This window comes from Protopterus annectens, chromosome 6.part0, assembly GCF_019279795.1.
Source record: "Protopterus annectens isolate FY-2018-M chromosome 6.part0, PAN1.0, whole genome shotgun sequence".
Taxonomy (NCBI): domain Eukaryota; kingdom Metazoa; phylum Chordata; order Ceratodontiformes; family Protopteridae; genus Protopterus; species Protopterus annectens.
The window spans coordinates 1,249,859,457-1,249,880,711 of NC_056737.1; the positions used below are offsets into that span (position 1 = coordinate 1,249,859,457).

The 21,255-nt window shown below is 43.6% G+C and overlaps 1 protein-coding gene across 1 annotated transcript in view; it reads left to right on the plus strand.

The window, feature by feature from the left end:
- The window catches only part of LOC122804766 (cytohesin 1 interacting protein), a 220,467-nt gene that overhangs the window by 187,825 nt on the left and 11,387 nt on the right, over window positions 1-21,255 (plus strand). Inside the window, exon 7 of the mRNA XM_044074840.1 lies at window positions 11,252-11,318. Within this exon, the coding sequence (XP_043930775.1) occupies window positions 11,252-11,318 (67 nt within the window). The remainder of the gene's footprint in view (window positions 1-11,251; window positions 11,319-21,255) is intronic.

Sequence of the window (21,255 nt, forward strand, 5' to 3'; positions counted from 1 at the left end):
CAAATTATTTATGGTATGATCCCATTTATTCTTATTAGTGGTAATATATAATTATCAACTATGGGATGTGTAAGGGCAATCTCAAACCAAATGAGGTAGGTTAATTCAAGCAAAAAAGAGAAAATGGCTAGGCTTAAAATGGCTCTCAAAGGCAGCTACCCTACTTCTTACTATGAACACATGAATCTATGACTGTACTCCAGTGGAGTTTTCCTATGGGAGGAACTTTAGTTGAGTTACATGTTGGCTACTCTTGTGTGTGATATTGTCACTGTCTAAATTGCTGAACCACGTGTTACCTACCATAAAGCCATTTGCCACACAGAAGTCCTGACCTGTTTTATTTCTGTTACCCCACTCATGTGGACCCAAGCAGTCCTCATATTCTGCACAAAAGTCTTGAATGGCCTGACCTGTTTTATTCCTGTTACTGCCCCCATGTGGACCCAAGCAGTTCTCATATCCTGAACTGTCTGCCCCTGTATGACCATTCAGTTCCCTCATTATCAGCACAAATTCATGTTGACCTGATTTATCTAGCATGTCCTGCAGCTGCTGCCTGAATGCACTCCTTTCCTCATTATTACAACCGGGATCTAAGGCATAGGCTGAGATTATGAATACTGCTGAGATTATGAATACTGCTGAGATTGTGAATACTGATGAGATTATTAATACTGCTGAGATTGTGAATACTGCTGAGATTATGAATACTGCTGAGATTATGAATACTGCAGAGATTATGAATACTGCTGAGATTATGAATACTGCCGAGATTATGAATACTGCTGAGATTGCTAATACTGCTGAGATTATGAATACTGCCAAGATTATTAATACTGCTGAGATTATTAATACTGCTGAGATTATGAATACTGCTGAGATTATTAATACTGCTGAGATTATGAATACTGCCGAGATTATGAATACTGCTGAGATTATGAATACTGCTGAGATTATTAATACTGCTGAGATAATGAATACTGCAATACCTTTACACTGGGGTATGATTGCTGTGAGTCTATTGTGATCTTCTGAAGCATAGTTCTTTGCTAACTCAATTCAAGCATAACTTGGACCAGTGGATGAGAAATTGGAAATATATGCCTGGTTTGGCACCTATGTCTCTACTAGCCTGTAAATGCTTTACCACCCATGCCCAAGACAATATATACTCCTTAAAATAACCCTAGGGTACAAAAAACTTGTCAGATACATTTGGAAAGCACAGCTAGACTTAAAAAGCCCCCCTGGGGTGGTTAGCCTAGTAATCACCTATGAACCTATCCCTCACTCTCTTCTGAAGGCTCTCACTCACCACAATTCCCAAACTATTTCAAGTCTGTCCTCCCCCAGCATAGCAGACCCTAGATCCCAATCCAGGTGGCTTTGCTGAACTCCCCTTACATGTTTCACTCTGGATGCACAAGATATCCATCCTTCTACTTGCCATCATGTCATCCACTTCCAAGCAGCATCCTGTTGGTGAACCTATAGTTCATGTTTGGTTGGTTGATTGTTTTTTTGTGGCCACCTTTTGATCATCAGTGCTATCCCAGGTAACCCAAGCTGGGCAACTGGATACTGTCTGACCAATACTTTATAGACACAGGGCTTCTGTCTTTTTTATAGCTGACACACACTGGCAAATAGGGGCACATATACGCCTCCCACTTTTAGCATAGGTCTCTGGCATACATTGGAGTTGGCTGAAAAACTGAGCATTTTGTTAAACAATAAATGTAAACAAAAGAAGTAAAGACCATATTTCTACATTTTATAAACAGATAAATCTATATAAATGTATGCATTATAGATATAGCTATAGATTTAGATATGCATTGCTCTGCTATAACTGCAAACAAAGCCATGTTTACATGAAAATAACACTTTCCAAACCTGTCTTACATCTGAATAACATGAACAGATATTGCTTCTGCTGCTATAATACACGTGGTTCACATTTTTAGAGCAGTACCATAACGGCAGCCATTAATAACCAAAAGTACCAGTGCTTAGGTGTTGCTTTCCTAGTTTTATTTTACCATAGACTCATCTTGCAGTTATATACATGGACATTGGCTGGATTCTTTTTCTGAAACATATACACATTCCAGTAAGCAAAGACTGCGGCAATATTTATGTTTGCATTTCTATTTATTTCTAGTTATTGCAGGTACTGTTGCTTTTAAACAATGAGGCAGTTCACTTTTGTAATGTGGAATTCTGCCTTTTTTTCAGTGACCAGTGCTGATGGTCTTTCTCATACTAACCATTCCTTATAAAATCACTCACTACCGTGTCACTCAGGCTGCGGAATACAGGAATGCACTGATCTCTTAGACAAGCTTTCCATTTGCTGTGTGTGGTCTAGCAAATATTTTCACCCTTCCACATGGAAAACAAGGCATCCTGCTACCATATCTGATGTTCATTAGTCCGTATCACTCAGTCTATTCACAGTGATTTCACTAGGCACCATAACCTCATAAATCTCTTAGCTTTGGTGTTTTCAGCAATGCAAGTGGGCATCTGCTATTGGTGCTTTGGTATCGATATTACTTGACTACCATTAGCCTGTGCATCAGTTAGCCACAGGATATAATCTGAAGTCATAGTGCTTTTACAGTGCCGTCCCCACCAACATCCTAAAGCACCTCAGAAGATGACATTTTCTTCAAACCCAGTGCCTCAGTTCCTTATTACACCAAAGTAAATTCCTGCAGCCCACCGGTGACCCAAATCACAACAGTAGCAGTAGAGTTTACAACAAAATGAGGACTGCAGTGAGGTACATTGCATCTTGGTTCCACCACAGCCCTCTGTTCTCATTTCTTTTCTTTCTCTTTCTGTTTCAGTCATTTATGTGTCAGATTTTGCAACAGAAACCTACTTTACCTTGATGGAATTACAGAGAAACTTATGCCAGCACTTTATGACACCACAGCTATCCCTCCACTGCAGAATTAGATGCTACATTTGCCTGCAGGGTCCACTATGAGTAATCACATCTGGTATGACTGACTTGCAATTTTTCAACCCCAAAACATCAAAAACCTTCCAGGGTCACTACCCAAAACAGCAACACTCTGTTACAAAACACATTTTTTTTTTGGTAGTGGGAAAGCCCCTTGCAGTGTGTGCTGCAAAACATTGCAGCACTGAATAGTATCATAAAATAATCATAACTCGAAATGCAGGCACTGAAGCACCCATGCTCCAAGGCTTTATATAAACATTGAGCATGCAGATCACAAAGCACTGTTTTTTGTAAAGGGAAGTCCCCCCCCCCCCCGCAACAGCCATGTGGGTCCTGCACCCTCATACTCCCTGACATTTATATATATAAAATCCAAGACTACACTATAGAGGGGAATGGGCATATTTCCAAACCCCCAGTTACAGCAGTATCACACCAGCACTGTTGATCAGCTGGTCTGTTGACTAAATAAAATCAACAGAACAGCTGTTGGGCAAATAAAAAAATGATACATACCAACTTCGAGAGCTCACAAATGCAGAGAAGATGGAAAAAGTGAGGAAAATGCAAAAATTGCCTTATTCCTTTTCCCTGAGTCTGGAAGACATGCTGGAATGATGATGATCTATTCAGTTTGCCATTCTGAGCATTAGTCAAGTAACCAGTGACAAAGAATAGGGCTGCTGTGCCTAGGCCGTTGTACGACATCAATTGTTTTAAATGTACTGCGTCTGTAACTTGAATGAATGAACCTACATTTTTATTAGCATTTTGTTGTTGAATAGTAACAACGTAGAATACGGTACAGTCTGTAAAATTTAGTTCTTGTGCAATTCAATGGCACTGGGACAGTGTGCATTTGCCATGGCAACAGAAAATTATAATTGTAAGCCATACATCATCATATGCAAACACTAGAAGGAACCAATTTTTTAGAATACCATTCCGCGGTGGTGTAGTGATAGCGTTGTTGCCTCACAGCAAGAGGTTCTCCCTTCGATTCTCGGCTTTGGTTGGGAGTGTCTTTTTTGTGGAGTCTACATGTCCGCCCTGCGGTCGAGTGAGCGTTCAAAAGACATGCGTTGAATGGGCGTACCTTCGTTGAAGGTTGTGCGTCGGGCTGGCAACTCAACACCATAAAAAACAACTGCCAATCATTAGCGGACCGGAGTTCCGCTGTGGCGACCCCTAACCCGGAAAAGCCGAAAGACAAACAACATTCTGTCAGTATTGGCTTTAACTTGCTTGTTTGTCTGCAAATCTGCAGTAATTGACAATAAACAATCCCCCCAGAAATATATTTAAAACTAAGAGAATGTCCACACATTATGTAGGTATTCAGTGTGTATTCCTAACCTGATGACAACAAGCATCCTCATGCTTTTCATTCTTATTGGTTGGTCACATTGTGGCAGCTTGCACATGTCTATATCCATAGGTTCATAGGTCGTTACTATACTAATGACCACTAGGGCTCTTATAAGCCTAGCTGCACACCGCAAACTATTTGGGTCCTGAGTATCATAGGCATCTATGTGGAGCAGCATGTTGGTAATGTACTGAAGGATTAATAGGGTGGGTGTTAGATTGGTTTGGATAATACATTTTTTACTGACTGCATCTGTCCATAAGGGACATAGGGGCCAGACCAGGGGAAAATTTATGATTTCCCATCCAATTGTCAGGGTTTTGTTTGACTAGGGTCAGGAATGAACTCTGTTTTACATTGATGTGGATCCTGTTCCATAGTGCAGGGATTGTTTGTGACATATATCTGTCTCTCCAGCATGTTCTGTTTATGCACAAGCAAAGTTCAGATCCCTGGATCCAGTGTTTCTGGTGCTGTTTGTTTTCTGCATATGTAGGATATCCATCATGGCTGGATATGAGGAAGCCCTGTAAGCCAGGCAAAGATCCCCTCTTGGCAGCCTTTAGGAGACTGAATATGGAGACAGAGCCTTTAGGTAATTAGTTTAGGACAGGGTATTCATGCTCTGAATAATCCCGGTGGCAAACCTTTATGAGCAAGTGTCTGGTTAGATACATGCCATAGCGAGCATTATATTCAATGATAGGTCTGATAAGGACCGCGTACAGTGATACTATGACTTCCCTGGACCTGGATGTAATACCCTTACCCATAAGTTGGGTGACATAGAATGATTTTTTTATTATCTTGGCTACATGTTGGTCAAATCCTAGATTGCTGTCTGCATATATTCCCAGATCCCATACTACTAGGTTGACTTTTAGGGAGGTTTTATCAATGGAGTGAATAACTAGGGTTAACAGTTTCCCAAAAGGCATTATAATGTATTTTTTGGCATTCAGTTTCAGGCCATGGTTTTGGCAGCAGTTATTTGTTTGTGTTAAACCCACTTGTAAGATGTTGGTGTATTTGGAGAATCTGTAATAACTCCCAGTTTACAGTAATCTGAGAACTTGGTGAGCCAGAGGGCTTTAGCATTAGCCTTGATTTCTGAGAACTAGATGCCAAGCAGGAGGGGTCCCAGCACAGACTTCTGGGGTACTCTACTGGTTACTGGTCTCTTGATGGGGGTCTTAGTGATCCTGACTTCTTGGGTCCTGTCTATTAGCCAGCCAGCAATCCAGCAAGTTACGTAAGGCTCCACACCTAGCTCAAAGAGCTTTTCAACAATGCTTGAGTCAGGTATTGTGCTGAATGCCTTAGCCAGGTCAAGATATGTACTACGCACTGTTTTACCCTTGTCCATTGCCTTGGGGGACTCTGTCAAAGAAGTCTACTTGGTTAAGTAGGGATGACCTTCCCTTAACCAAACTTTCAAATAAAATAACGCTAGAGCCAGAGCCCAAGGAACTTCCAAAGCAAGAAATAAGGTATAAAAAGGATGTTTATTTTGCACTTTCATCCTCACACAAGCAGGACTTCATCAGAATGGGGATAGGTTGTAAATGTTCTTGTTTATCATTTCCTTGATAATTTGTTCCATGGCTTTGAATATTAGGCTTGTTAGCTTGATGGGTCTGTAGTTCCCTGGGTCAATTGATGGTCCCTCTTTATGCAGGGGGATGACTGTTGTGGTTCTTCATTCTCTTGGAATGTAGCCTTTTTCAAGTCTGTAGTTGAAGAGTGGTCCTACTAGGTCATGTTTGAGTGTTCTGCAGGCAACTGGGGATGGTGTCAGGACCCACGTAGGCAGTGTTCTTGGCTTTAGCAACTGTTGCCAGTAGCTGCTTCCTGCTGATGGCTGGGGGAAGTACTTTGGGGAGACTGGACAGTGAAGTTTGAGCTGAATTTATCAACCAGTAGATTTTTCTATGTTGCTGTAATCAGTGAAGGTGGTACCATTCACCATCAGTTCAGCAAACTGTTGTTTGTTACCTCTAAGGTTCCAGACATAGTTGAAGACATCCTTGTGATTGTCCTTAGGTTTTGAGGCTAAACTGACTTTATACCTTGCTGGACTTAATTAGACCACTTAGTTTCTTTTTCAATTATTTAAGAGAGCACTTGTCTTTATGGGAGTTGTTCTCCCTGATTTTGGCCATGAGTTTTTTCTTTATTATATACCCTGTTTAGGTGAGGATTTCACCAGTGGGGTTTGCCTTTAGTGCTTGTTTTGGGTTTATTTCTGATAGGTACAGCAGCCTTTCTGCAGCCATTCACATCTCTATATATAGGTACTCTGAATGATTCTGCATAAGTAGCTGTGGTCTTGGTTTAGGGGGAGCCTTGCATTTTGAATAACTGTCAGTTAATAAGATGAAGTTTGCCATTGAATGGTTCCTAAGTGTTACTGGTTTAGCTGAATTTTCTGGGTTGATTTTTATTTCAGATGAGACAGCTTTGTGATCTGACCTCACTAGTGAGGACATGACATGGAGGGAGTGAACACTCTCATAGGTTCATAGGTTCATAGGTTCATACTAGGCTATCTGCCCTAGGGCATTTATAAGCCTAGCCAGAGTGTGTGTGGCTTTCACCACCCCTTAGGATGAGAATACTATACCCATTAGTTTGCTGTGCCTCTGTCCAGCAGTGATACAGAGATGATTCCCGGGGTAAACCTACGATCTCCCATCCACTCGTCAAGATTTCTCTTGAACAGAGTCAGTGAGGGGCTCTGCCTCACATGGACTGGGATTCTGTTCCATAGTGTAGGGAGTCTCTGGGTGATGAATCTGTCCCTCCAGCACATCCTATTTATATCCGTGTTGAGGTTTAAGTCTCTTGCTCTCTTGGCTCTGGTGGATTTGGATTTTTTGAGGTGGAGCATGTCCATTAATTCCGGGTTGGACATGGCCTTGTATGTCAGGCACAGATCACCTCTGAGCAGACGGTATGCGACTGAATAGAGCTGGAGTTTCTTCAGTCGAGCATCGTATGACATATGTTTGAGCCTCTTTATCCTTTTGGTGAGGAACTTTTGGGGTCTTTCCAACTGCTGCAGGTGTCGGGTAAGGTACATTCCGAATGGGGCATTGTACTCAATCATTGGTCTGATAAGTGAAGAGTACAGGGGTACAATGACCTCTCCTGATCTGGATGTGAATCCCTTCATGATCAGGTGGGCAATGTAGAAGGTCTTCCTAACCACTTTGGCAATGTGAGTGTCAAAAGAGAGGTTACTGTCAACTTGGGTCCCCAGGTCCCTGATAACTTCTTCCGTGTTTAATGGATTACCACCTATGTGGTAATTAGGGGTTACCTTGTTTTTCCCAAAGGGTATGACTATACATTTTTGGCATTTAGCTTAAGGCCATGGCTCTGGCACCAGTTATCCATTTCTATGAGACCTCTCTGGAGGATGTCTGTGTCTGATGGAGTGTCAATTATGGTGCCCAGTTTGCAGTCATCTGCAAATTTTGTCAGCCACAATCCCCCTATGTTTGCCTGCACTTCAGAAAAATAAATGCCGAACAAGAGGGGGCCCAGGACTGAACCCTGTGGGACACTGCTCGTGACCGGCTTAGAGTCTGACATGGCACCAGCAACTCTAACCCTGTGTGTTCTGTCCTTGAGCCAGTTTGCAACCCATCTTGTGACATATGGGTTTACATCTAAGCTGGTGAGCTTTTCTATGATGCCCGAGTGGGGTATTGTGTCGAACGCTTTTGCTAGGTCAAGGTAGGCTGTGTGAGCTGCCTTACCCTCATCAATGGCCTTAGTGACTGTTTCGAAAAAGTCGACCAAGTTCAAGAGGCAGGATCTGCCCTTGACAAAGCCAAATTGGGTAGGATCCAGTGTCTGTAGGTCCCCAATGTCTTTATTTATGAGTTCCATTATGATCCTCTCCATAGCTTTGCAGACAAGGCTCGTCAAGCTTATGGGGCGGTAATTTCCAGGTCCGTAGAAGCACCGCCTTTGTGGAGTGGGACCACAGTTGCCGTACGCCATTCTTTGGGTACGTATCCTGTAGTAAGGCTAAGATTAAACAGCAGCCTTATCTCCCATGTTGTAGAGTACCAGATCCAGTATGCTTGACCCTCTGATTGGAGCATGCACTATCTTTTCAAAGGTGTTTGTTTTCATAAACACAAGGCAGCGTTGTGCCTGTGAGTTTGAGACAGTGTACTTTTTTCCAGTCTAAAGAGGGGCATTTAAAGTCACCCATGAATAGGGTGTTTGGTTGGATGGTGAGCACCTCTGGTAGGGTTAGGTAAGAGTTCTGAAACTATTGAGAGCATAGATGATGACCTGTAGCTAGCCATAATATAATATGGTGAGTGACCTTATCTATGGTGACTTGCAAGTGGATGAGCTCCATGATATCATCCTGTTTAAAAACTCAAGTGTAGCATTATACTGAAATCAAACTTTCAAATAAAATAACGCTAGAGCCAGAGCCCAAGGAACTTCCAAAGCAAGAAATAAGGTATAAAAAGGATGTTTATTTCGCACCTTCATCCTCACACAAACAGGACTTCATCAGAATGTCCCATAATGCCACACACTGCAATTTATATGATTTTAAATGTAACTGAGAAATTGCTTGTAAGATTTAAAGACCTACAGTACAATTCTACTATGATTAAATTCATTAAAATTCAACCAACACTTAAATCAATGCAAGACTTATATAAACTTATAAAATATATTTTAAAAATCAACCCTTAGGTGAATCTTTACTGTAATTTATCTGGTGTCAACTTCCTGGGTAATACTTGAGTAATACAATTACTGGGTAATATATGGCCTGTAGCTTAAGTTGCCATCTAAGTTCTTTATTCTCTAATGCAGTTTTAATATCCCCACCTAGGGGGTTCAAAGTGACTTCATCTAAGTGTTATTCAAACACTCAATAAACTTGGATATTTATATCTCAGACTCAGGATATTTGTATCTCAGACCCACTCCAAAGAACAAGTATGTCATCCAAAAAACGTACATACATTTTTATGTTAGTAAAGAAGTCAGAATTAAACACAAAGTTGTCCTCTCAGTCAGGTAAAGCAAGATTTGCAAAAATGGGGGCACAAGAGTTCCCCACAGCAACACCTCTGTTCTGTTTAAAGATTTCACCTTCAAAGTAAATGAAGTTGTTTTCTGAGACAATACTCATAAATTATAAAATTAAATTGATTGTACCATTTGAAAATGTGGTATACTGGACATTACTGTTATAAAAGGCCTCTAATCCTTGCTCCTTAAGGATGTCCATAAATATGGCCATGACATCTATTGCAAGAACGATCAGTTCCTGATCCCATAATTCAACATTTAATCTCCCCCCAAAATCCCAAGAGTCTATAGTCAAGTGTACAGCTTCTTTATATATTGGTTTTAGCCACCAATCCACAAAAAACTGACAAGGGATACGTTTTTGACCCCTGGGCAGCCACTATGGGTCAAAATAGAGGAGGTTTCTCATTCTTGTAAATTTTGGGGATGCTGAATACAGTTGGAATTGTAGGGTTCTCTACTTTAAGGGTGTTATATAATTCAGAACTTATTCTCATTCTGTTTAACCAACCTGGAGATATGTTTGTTGCTAACATAGGTCAAGGCATCTCCACCTATAGCCCCGGTCTGTACTGTTGTTGGTCTAAATGTGTGGAAGGCACTGCTGGAGTACTCTCTGTGGCTATAAACCATGTCTTGTTCATGGTACCTATGTCTACATTCTCCAGAGTCAGGTGGGCTTGAAGGGAGCAGAGTTTTTTGTTTAGGCTCCAAGCATTGAGCAGTAGCACCTTAAGGTTGCTTGTAGATCTTTTCACTGTGTCAGTAGTTAATATTAGACACATAGTAATATACATATTTCACTCAGAGTGACTCACCACCAGTCCCAGCTTTGTACACAGAAAACGTAAAGAGATACTGGATAAGTAATAGGATGCCAGTAGTAGTCGAATAAAAGTACAGCTTTTTAGATTGTGCTTTCTTAAAACATAATTGAATGTAGCTTCATAATGTAAAATGTTTTCTTATGGTATAAGCAATGTCATTTATGTACACACTTGGACTGAAGAGTCATTAGAAAGTTATTAAAGCACTGTCTTTTATGCAGATTCTGCATTTTCCAGTGTGTATGTGTGTGTGTGTGTGTGTTTCATAGTTCAGTACTAAGCTAACTGCCCTTGTGAGCCATTTTAAGCCTAGCCAATTACCCCTTGTGAGACTCAAACCCTGCACCTTGTGTTTGTAAGGCAAACACCTTAGCCATTAAGCCACCCTCCCAACCCCTTTTTAATTTAATATGAAATGCATAGGTTCATAGATTAGTACTAGGCTAACTGTCCTTGCGAGACATTTTAAGCCCAGCCAATTATCCCTTGTGAGACTCAAACCCTGCACCTTGTGTTTGTAAGGCAAACACCTTAACCATTAGGCCACCCTCCCAACCCATGTGAACATCTCTGCTGCTTTTCTGTCATTTTTCTTAGTGTGATGCTAACATAATGTTAGGCAAGGGAAAGGCGCAGTATTTACATCTCATTGTATGGTGACTCGTTCTCAGCAAAAGGATGTCCACATAAAACATGAAGTAACCATTCACCACATCTGTAGTTTGTGTGTATAGCTATGAAAATGTGAGAGTTTTTGGTGGCAACTGAGACAAAGATGTCTGCTTAGCTAAAAGAGATGTTTTGTCAGACAAGTAGTACTGAAATTTATGTGACTTTTAGTACTACAATCTGACATTGAAGTTACCCTATATTTCGGCTCTGGAATGTTTAATTTTCATCTGTCCTCGCAGTATGCATGCTTTTACTCCCTCTTTTATGTTCTGAATCACTTGATACACAAAGGAATTGTAATCTGCTCTTTCACTAATTTATTTACAGCGTGCTTTGAAAAAGAAAGAAACTGAGCTGCATGCACTGCTTTCAGAAGAACAACGCCTTCTTCGTGGTATGTTTTTGTTCTTTATTTTATTGGTTAGCTCACCACAAAGCATGCACTTACCTAGGTATTTCATGCAGTATGCAATAACTGGCATTTCTTTTTGTGCTTCAATAGCTATATAAGTTTCCAGTAATAACTTGGACTCTGTAGCTGAAAGCTGTATTAAAAATATATCAGAAGCATTCCCTCCATCTGTTGAATGTGCATGTGGGCTCTTCAAATTGAGTAGATATTGATTTCTCTCGTGTCATATTTTGATTTTAGTTACTTATCTGTGGAATGTATTTCTACAACAAGCAGTAAAAGTATGTACTGCTGTAATTTAATTTGTTGGCATTTCTCCTGAACTATTTATCTGATGTTTCTAATTTTTGGTTTTAAAAATTCCATTTTTCATGCTGTTCTCCATAGAATGGATGTCACATACTCATTGTTAAGATTGTTTCAACAAGCATATACCCAAATAATATGGAATCATTAAGTCATCAAAATTGCTTTTTATAATGTAGTATAATGCATTTTAAGTATGTAGTGAGCTTCCAGTTGAGGGTATTAGTAAGCTTTTCACATGTTGCTCTTTTATTCCACATTAAGAGAGGTACTGTTTATGTTGAGAACAATGCAAAGAGTAAGATGCCACAGCACACAGGATAAGGAGTAACATGCCATAGAGTATAGTGTGAGGGGTAACACGCTGCAGCACCAGAGTAAGGTGAAGCATGCCGTAGAGCACAGTGTGAGGGGTAACATGCTGCAGCACATAGAGTAAGGAGAAGCATGCCGTAGAGCACAGTGTGAGGGGTAACATGCTGCAGCACACAGAGTAAGGAGAAGCATGCCATAGAGCACAGTGTGAGGGGTAACATGCTGCAGCACACAGAGTAAGGAGAAGCATGCCATAGAGCACAGTGTGAGGGGTAACATGCTGCAGCACACAGAGTAAGGAGAAGCATGCCATAGAGCACAGTGTGACAGGTAACATGCTGCAGCACACAGAGTAGGGAGAAGCATGCCATAGAGCACAGTGTGAGGGGTAACATGCTGCAGCACACAGAGTAGGGAGAAGCATGCCATAGAGCACAGTGTGATGGGTAACATGCTGCAGCACACAGAGTAGGGAGAAGCATGCCATAGAGCACAGTGTGAGGGGTAACATGCTGCAGCACACAGAGTAGGGAGAAGCATGCCGTAGAGCACAGTGTGAGGGGTAACATGCTGCAGCACGTAGAGTAAGGAGAAGCATGCCATAGAGCACAGTGTGAGGGGTAACATGCTGCAGCACACAGAGTAAGGAGAAGCATGCTGTAGAGCACAGTGTGAGGGGTAACATGCTGCAGCACACAGAGTAAGGAGAAGCATGCCATAGAGCACAGTGTGAGGGGTAACATGCTGCAGCACACAGAGTAAGGAGAAGCATGCCATAGAGCACAGTGTGGGGGGTAACATGCTGCAGCACACAGAGTAAGGAGAAGCATGCCATAGAGCACAGTGTGACAGGTAACATGTTGCAGCACACAGAGTAGGGAGAAGCATGCCATAAAGCACAGTGTGAGGGGTAACATGCTGCAGCACACAGAGTTGGGGGAAGCATGCCATAGAGCACAGTGTGACGGGTAACATGCTGCAGCACACAGAGTAGGGAGAACATGCCGTAGAGCACAGTGTGAGGGGTAACATGCTGCAGCACACAGAGTAAGGAGAAGCATGCCATAGAGCATAATGTGAGGGGTAACATGCTGTAGCACACATGATAAAGGAGTAGCATGAAACAGAGCAGTGTGAGGCCGTAAAATACTGCAGCACACAGGATAAGGAGTAGCATGTCATAGAGCACAGTGTCAGGGGTAACATGCTGCAGCACACATGATAAAGGAGTAGCATGAAACAGAGCAGTGTGAGGGGGTAAAATACTGCAGCACACAGGATAAGGAGTAACATGCCATAGAGCATAGTGTGAGGGGCAACAAGCTGCAGAACATAGGGTAAAGTGTAGACTGCAACAGACTGTAGAGTATGGGGTAACATGCTGCAGCACATATGGTAAGGGGCAAGATGCCACAGCACACACGATAAAGAGTAGCATGCCACAGAGCATAGTGTGAGGGGTAATATGCTGCAGCACACAGAGTAAGGAGTAAGCAGCCAGAGCATACAGGATGAAGAGTAGCCTGCAACAGAGCATAGTGTAAAGGATAACATGCTGCAGCAAAAATGGTAAGGAGTAAGTTGCCATAGCACACGTGAAAAGGAATAGCATGTCATAGAGCATAATGTGAGGAGTAACATGCTGCAGCACACAGGGTAGGGAGTAGCATGCCACAGGGTATATAGTAAGGGGTAACTTGCAGCAGAACACAGGATAATGAGTAGCATGCCACAGAACATAGTGTGACAGGTAACATGATGCAGCACACAGGATAAGGACTAGCATGCCACAGAGCATAGTGTGAGGGGATACATGCTGCAGCACACAGGGAAAAGAGTAAGATGCCACAGCCAACAAGGTAAGGAGTAGAGTGCCACAGAGCAAGGAGTAAGGGTGTAACACATTGCATCACACAGGATAAGGAGTAGCATTCCATAGAGCATAGTGTGGGGGGTAACATGCTGCAGCACACCGGGTAAGGAGTAGCCTGACATAGAGCATAGTGTGAGGGGTATCATGCTGCAGCACAAAGGGTAAGGAGTAGCATTCCACAGAGCATAGTGTGACAGATAACGTGCTGTAGCACACAGGATAAGGATGGGCATGCCACAGAGCATAGTGTGAGGAGTAATATGCTGGAGCACACAGGGTAAGGAGTAAAATGCCACAGCCAACAAGGTAAGGAGTAGAGTGTCACAGAACAAGGAGTAAGGGGGTAACACACTGCAGCACACAGGGTAAGGAGTAGCATTCCATAGAGCATAGAATGAGGGTAACACACTGCAGCACACAGGATAAGGAGTAGCATGCCTTAGAGTATAGTGTGAGGGGTAACATGCTGCAGCACACAGAATAAGGAGTAGCATGCCACAGAGCATAATGTGACAGTAACATGCTGCAGCACACAGTAAAACAATAAGATGCCACAGCCAACAAGGTAAGGAGTAGAGTGCCACAGAGCAAGGAGTAAGGGGGTAACATACTGCAGCACACAGGATAAGGAGTAGCATTCCATAGAGCATAGTGTGAGGGGAAACATACTGCAGCACACCAGGTAAGGAGTAGCATGCCATAGAGCATAGTGTGGGGGGTATCATGCTGCAGCACACAGGGCAAGTAGTAGCATGCCACAGGGCATAGTGTGAGGGATAACATGCTGCAGCACACAGGGTAAGGAGTAGCCTGACATAGAGCATAGTGTGAGGGGTAAAATGCTGCAGCACACAGGCAAGTAGTAGCATGCCACAGGGCATAGTGTGAGGGGTAACATGCTGCAGCACACAGGGTAAGGAGTAGCATTTCACAGAGCATAGTGTGACAGATAACGTGCCGTAGCACACAGGATAAGGATGGGCATGCCACAGAGCATAGTGTGAGGAGTAATATGCTGGAGCACACAGGGTAAGGAGTAAAATGCCACAGCCAACAAGGTAAGGAGTAGAGTGCCACAGAAGAAGGAGTAAGGGGGTAACACACTGCAGCACACAGGATAAGGAGTAGCATTCCATAGAGCATAGAATGAGGGTAACACACTGCAGCACACAGGATAAGGAGTAGCATGCCATAGAGTATAGTGTGAGGGGTAACATGCTGCAGCACACAGAATAAAGAGTAGCATGCCACAGAGCATAATGTGACAGTAACATGCTGCAGCACACAGTAAAAACAATAAGATACCACAGCCAACAAGGTAAGGAGTAGAGTGCCACAGAGCAAGGAGTAAGGGGGTAACACACTGCAGCACACAGGGTAATGAGTAGCATTCCATAGAGCATAGAACGAAGGGTAACATGTTGCAGCACACAGGATAATGAGTAGCATGCCATAGAGCTTAGAATGAGGGGTAACATGCTGCAGCACACAGGGTGAGGAGTAGCATGCCACAGAGCGTAGTGTGAGGAGTAACATGCTACAGCACACAGATTAAGGAGTAAGAAGCAGGAGCATACAGGATAAGGAGTAGCTGCAACAGAGCATAGTGTAAAGGATAACATGTTGCAGCACAAATGGTAAGGAGTAAGATGCCACAGCACACATGATAAGGAGTTGCATGCCACAGACCATGGTGTGAGGAGTAACATGCTGTAGCACACAGGGCAAGGTGTAGTATGCCACAGGGCACAGTGTGAGGGGTAGCATGCTGCAGCACACAGGATAAGCAGTAGCATGCCACAGAGCATAGTGTGATGGTAACATGCTGCAGCACACAAGTTAAGGAGTAGAATGCCACAGGGCATAGTGTGAGGGGTAAAATGCTGCAGCACACAGTGTAAGGAGTAAGAAGCAGTACCATACAGGATAAGGAGTAGCTGCAACAGAGCATAGTGTAAAGGATAACATACGGCAACACAAATGATAAGGAGTAATATGCCACAGCACACATGATAAGCAGTAGTTTCACACAGAGCATAGTGTGAAGGTAACATGCTGCAGCACACAGGCTAAGGAGTAGCATGCCACAGAGCATAGTGTGATGGTAACATGCTGCAGCACACAAGTTAAGGAGTAGAATGCCACAGAGCATAGTGTGAGGGGTAAAATGCTGCAGCACACAGTGTAAGGAGTAAGAAGCAGTACCATACAGGATAAGGAGTAGCTGCAACAGAGCATAGTGTAAAGGATAACATACGGCAACACAAATGATAAGGAGTAATATGCCACAGCACACATGATAAGCAGTAGTTTCACACAGAGCATAGTGTGAAGGTAACATGCTGCAGCACACAGGCTAAGGAGTAGCATGCCACAGAGCATAGAGTGAGGGGTAACATGTTGCAGCGCAGAGGGTAAGGAGTAAAAAGCCACATGGTAAGAAGAAGGCTGCCACTATACATAAGATAAGAAATAGCATGCCACAGAGCATGATGTGTCAAGTAATACCTTGTAGCACACAGGAAAGTTGTAGCATTCCACAGAACATGGTTTGAAGAGTAACATACTGCAGTACACAGGATAAGGAGTAGCATGCCACAGAGCATAATGTGAGGAGTAGCATACTGCAGCACACATGATAAGGAGTAGCATGCCACAGAGCATAGTAAGACAGTAACATGCTGCAGCACACATGGAAAACAATAAGTTGCCACAGCCAACAAGGTAAGGAGTAGAGTGCCACAGAGCAAGGGGTAAGGGGGTAACACACTGCAGCACACAGGATAAAGAGTAGCATTCCATATAGCATAGAATGAGGGGGTAACACGTTGCAGAACACAGGATAAGGAGTAGCATGCCATAGAACATAGAATGAGAGGTAGCATGCTGCAGCACACAGTTTGAGGAGTAGCATGCCACAGAGCATAGTGTGAGGAGAAACATGCTACAGCACACAGTGTAAGGAGTAAGAAGCAAGAGCAAACAGAATAAGGAGTATCTGCAACAGAGCATAGTGTAAAGCTTAACATGTTGCAGCACAAATGGTAAGAAGTAAGATGCCACAGCACACATGATAAGGCCACAGAGCATAGTGCGATGGGTAACATCCTGCAGCACACAGTGTAAGGAGTAAGAAGCAGTACCATACAGGCTAAGGAGTAGCTGCAACAGAGCATAGTGTAAAGAATAACATACTGCAGCACAAATGATAAGGAGTAATATGCCACGGCACACATGATATGGAGTAGCATCACACAGAGTATAGTGTGAGGGGTAACATGCTGCAGCACACAAGCTAAGGAGTAGCATGCCACAGAGCATAGAGTGAGGGGTAACATGCTGCAGCACACAGGGTAAAGAGTAAAAAGCCACAGCACACATGGTAGGAAGAAGGCTGTCACTGTACATAAGATAAGAAATAGCACCTCACAGAGCATGATGTGTTGAGTAACAACTTGTAGCACACAGGAAAATTGTAGCATTCCATAGAACATGGTTTGAAGAGTAACATACTCCAGCACACAGGATAAGGAGTAGCATGCCACAGAGCATAATGTAAGGGGTGACATGCTGCAGGACACAAGGAAGGATTAAAAAGCCGAAGCACACAGGATAAGGAGTTGCATGCCACAGAGCATAGTGTGAGGGATAACATGCTGTAGCACCCAGGGTAAGGAGTAGGATGCCATAGCACTCGGGATAAGGAGCAGCATGCCACAGAGCAGGGTGTGAGGGATAACATGCTGCAGTACACAGGATAAGGAGTAGAGTGCCACAGGGCAAGGAGTAAGGGGTAATATACTGCAGCACACAGGATAAGGAGTAGCATGCCACAGAGCATAGTGTGAGGGGTAACATGCTGCAGGACACAAGGAAGGAGTAAAAAGCTACACCACACAGGATAAGGAGTAGCATGCCACACAGCATAGTGTGAGGGGTAAAATGCTGCAGCACACAAGGTATGGAGTAGCATGTCACAGAGCATAGAGTGAGAGGTAACATGCTGCAGCACACAGGGTAAGGAGTAAAATGCCACAGCACATAGGATAAGAATAGCATACCACAGGGCATAGTGTGATGAGTAACATACTGCAGCACACAGGTTAAGGAGTAGCATGCCACAGAGCATAGTGTGAAGGGTAACATACTGCAGCACACAGGATAAGGAGTAACATGCCACAGAGCATAGTGTGATGGGTGACATGCTGGAGCACACAGTGTAAGGCGTAGCATACCACAGAGTATAGTGTGAGGGGTAACATGCTGTAGCACACAAGGTAAAGAGTAAGAAGCCACAGCATACAGGATAAGGAGTACCATGCAACAGGACATGGTGTAAATGATAACATTCTGCAGCACACAGGGTAAAGTAGTATGCCACAGAGCATGGTGTGTCGAGTAACACTTTGTAGCTCACAGGAAAAAGTGTATAGTCATCCCCTTTGGCAAAAACAAAGTGCCCACAAATTACCACATAGGTGGTAATCCATTAAGTACAGAAGAAGTAATTAGGGACCTGGGGACCCAAGTTGATAGCAATCTCTCATTTGACAACCACGTGGCCAAAGTGGTTAGAAAAACATTTTATATAGCCCACCTAATCATGAAGGGATTCACATCTAGATAAGGGTAGGTCATCGTGCCTCTTTACTCATCCCTCATCAGGCCCATAATTGAGTACAATGCCCCTTTTGGGATGTACCTTACCAGACACCTGCAGCAACTGGAAAGACCCCAAAAGTACCTCACCAAGAGGATCAAGGGGCTCAAACAGATGCCGTATGCTGCCCGGTTAAAGAAACTCCAGCTCTACTCAGTGGCATACCACCTGCTCAGAGGCGATCTGTGCCTGACGTATAAAGCCATGTCCAACCCGGAATTAATGGATATGCTGCACCTCAGAAAATCCAAATCCCATCGAGCTACGCACTCAAGGGACTTAAACCTCAGCACTGAAATAAATAGGACATGCTGGAGGGACAGATTCATAACCCAGAGGCTCCCTTCACTCTAGAATAAAATCCCCGTCCAGGTTAGGCAGAGTCCCTCATTGACTCTCTTCAAGAGGAATCTTGATGAGTGGATGGGAGATCGTAGGTTTACCCCGGGTATCACTTCTGTGTCACTGTTAGACAGAGGCACAGTATACTAACTTAGAAAAAGGGCATAGCAAAATTAATTTAAAATGGGTGGCGAAAGCCATACACACTCTGGCTAAGCTTATAAATGCCCTAGGGAAGATAGCCTAGTATGAACCTATGAACCTATGAAAGGTGTAGCATTCCATAGAACATGGTTTGAAGAGGAACATGGTGCAGCACAAAGGGTAAGGAGAGGGATGCCATAGCACTCAGGGTACGGAGTAGGATGCCACAGCAGACAGGGTAAGGAATACCATGCCATAGAGCATGGTGTGAGGGGTAACATGCTGATGCACACAGGGTAAAGAGTAAGATGCCGCAGTCAAGAAGATAATGAGTATAGTGCCACAGAGCAAGCAGTAAGGGGTAACATACTGCAGGACACAGGATCAGGAGTAGCATGCCACAGAGCATAATGTGAGGGGAAACATGCTGCAGGACACAAGGAAGGAGTAAAAAGCCACAGTGCACAGGATAAGGAGTAGCATGCAACAGAGCATAGTGTTTGGTGTAAAATGCTACAGCACACAGTGTAAGGAGTAATATGCCACAGAGCATAGAGTGAGAGGTAACATGCTGCAGCACACTGGGTAAGGAGTAAAATGCCACAGCACACAGGATAAGGAGCAGCATGTAACAGGACATGGTGTGAGGAGTAACACACTGCAGCACACAGGATAAGTAATACCATTGCTCAGAGCACAGTGTGAGGGGTAATATGCTGCAACACACAGGGTAAGGAGTAAGAAGCCAGAGTATGCAGGATAAGGAGTAGCCTGCAACAGAACGTAGTGTAAAGGATAACATGCTGCAGGACAAGTGCTAAGGAGAAAGATGCTACAGCACACATGATAAGGAGTAGCATGCCACAGAGCATAGTGTGAAGAGTAATATGCTGCAGCACACAGGGTAAGGAGTAGCATGCCACAGGGCATAGTGTGAAGGGTAACATGCTGGAGCACACAGGATAAGGAGTAACATGCCACAGAGGATAGTGTGATGGGCAACATGCTGGAGCACACAATGTAAGGTGTAGCATGCCACAGAGCATAGTCTGAGGGCTTAACATGCTTTAGCACACAGGGTAAAGAGTAAGAAGCCAGAGCATACAGATAAGGAGTATCATGCAACAGGACATGGTGTAAAAGATAACATTCTGGAGCACAAGGGTAAAGCAGCATGTCACAGTGCATGGTGTGAGGGGTAACACATTGCAGCACACATGGTAAGGAGAAGGCTGCCTCTGCACATAGGATAAGAAGTAGCATGCAACAGAGCATGGTGTGTCGAGTAACACTTTGTAGCACACAGGAAAGGTGTAGCATTCCACAGAGCATGGTTTGAAGAGGAACGTGCTGCAGCACAGAGGGTAAGTAGTGAGATGCCACAGCACTTAAGGGAAAGGAGTAGGATGCCACAGCACTTAGGATAAGGAATAGAATTCTACAGAGCAGGGTGTGAGTGGTAACATGGTTCAGCACACAATGTAAGGAGTAAGATGCCACAGTCAAGAAGATAATGAGTCGAGTGCCACAGAGCAAGGAGTAAGGGGTAACATACTGTGGCACACAGGATAAGGAATAGCATGTCACAAAGCATAGTTTGAGGGGTAACATGCTGCAGCACACAAGGATGGAGTAAAAATCCATAACACACAGGATAAGAAGTAGCATGAAACAGGCCATGGTGTGAGGAGTAACACACTGCAGCACACAGGATAAGCAGTACCATTCCTCAGAGCACAGTGTGAGGGGTAACATGCTGAACACACAGGGTAAGGAGTAAGAAGCAAGAGCATACAGGATAAGGAGTAGTCTGCAATAGAGCATAGTGTAATGGATAACATGCTGCAGGACAAGTGGTAAGGAGAAAGATGCCAAAGCACACATGATAAGGAGTAGCTTGCCACAGAGCATAGTGTGAGAATTAACATGCTGCAGCACACTTGGTAAGGAGTAGCATGCCACAGAGCACTGTCTGAGTGGTAACATGCCGCAGCTTAGTGGGTAAGGAGTAGGATGCCACAGAGAATAGTGTGAGGGGTAACATTTTGCACTACACAGGGGAAGGGGTAAAAAGCCAGAGCATGCAGGATAAGGAGTAGCCTGCAACAGAGCATAGTGTAAAGGATAACATGCTGCAGCACAAATGATAAGAAGAAGGCTGCCACTTCACACAGAATAAGAAATAGCATGCCACAGAGCATGGTGTGTTGAGTAACACTTTGTAGCACACAGGAAAAGTGTAGCATTCCACAGAACATGGTTTGAAGAGTAACATGCTG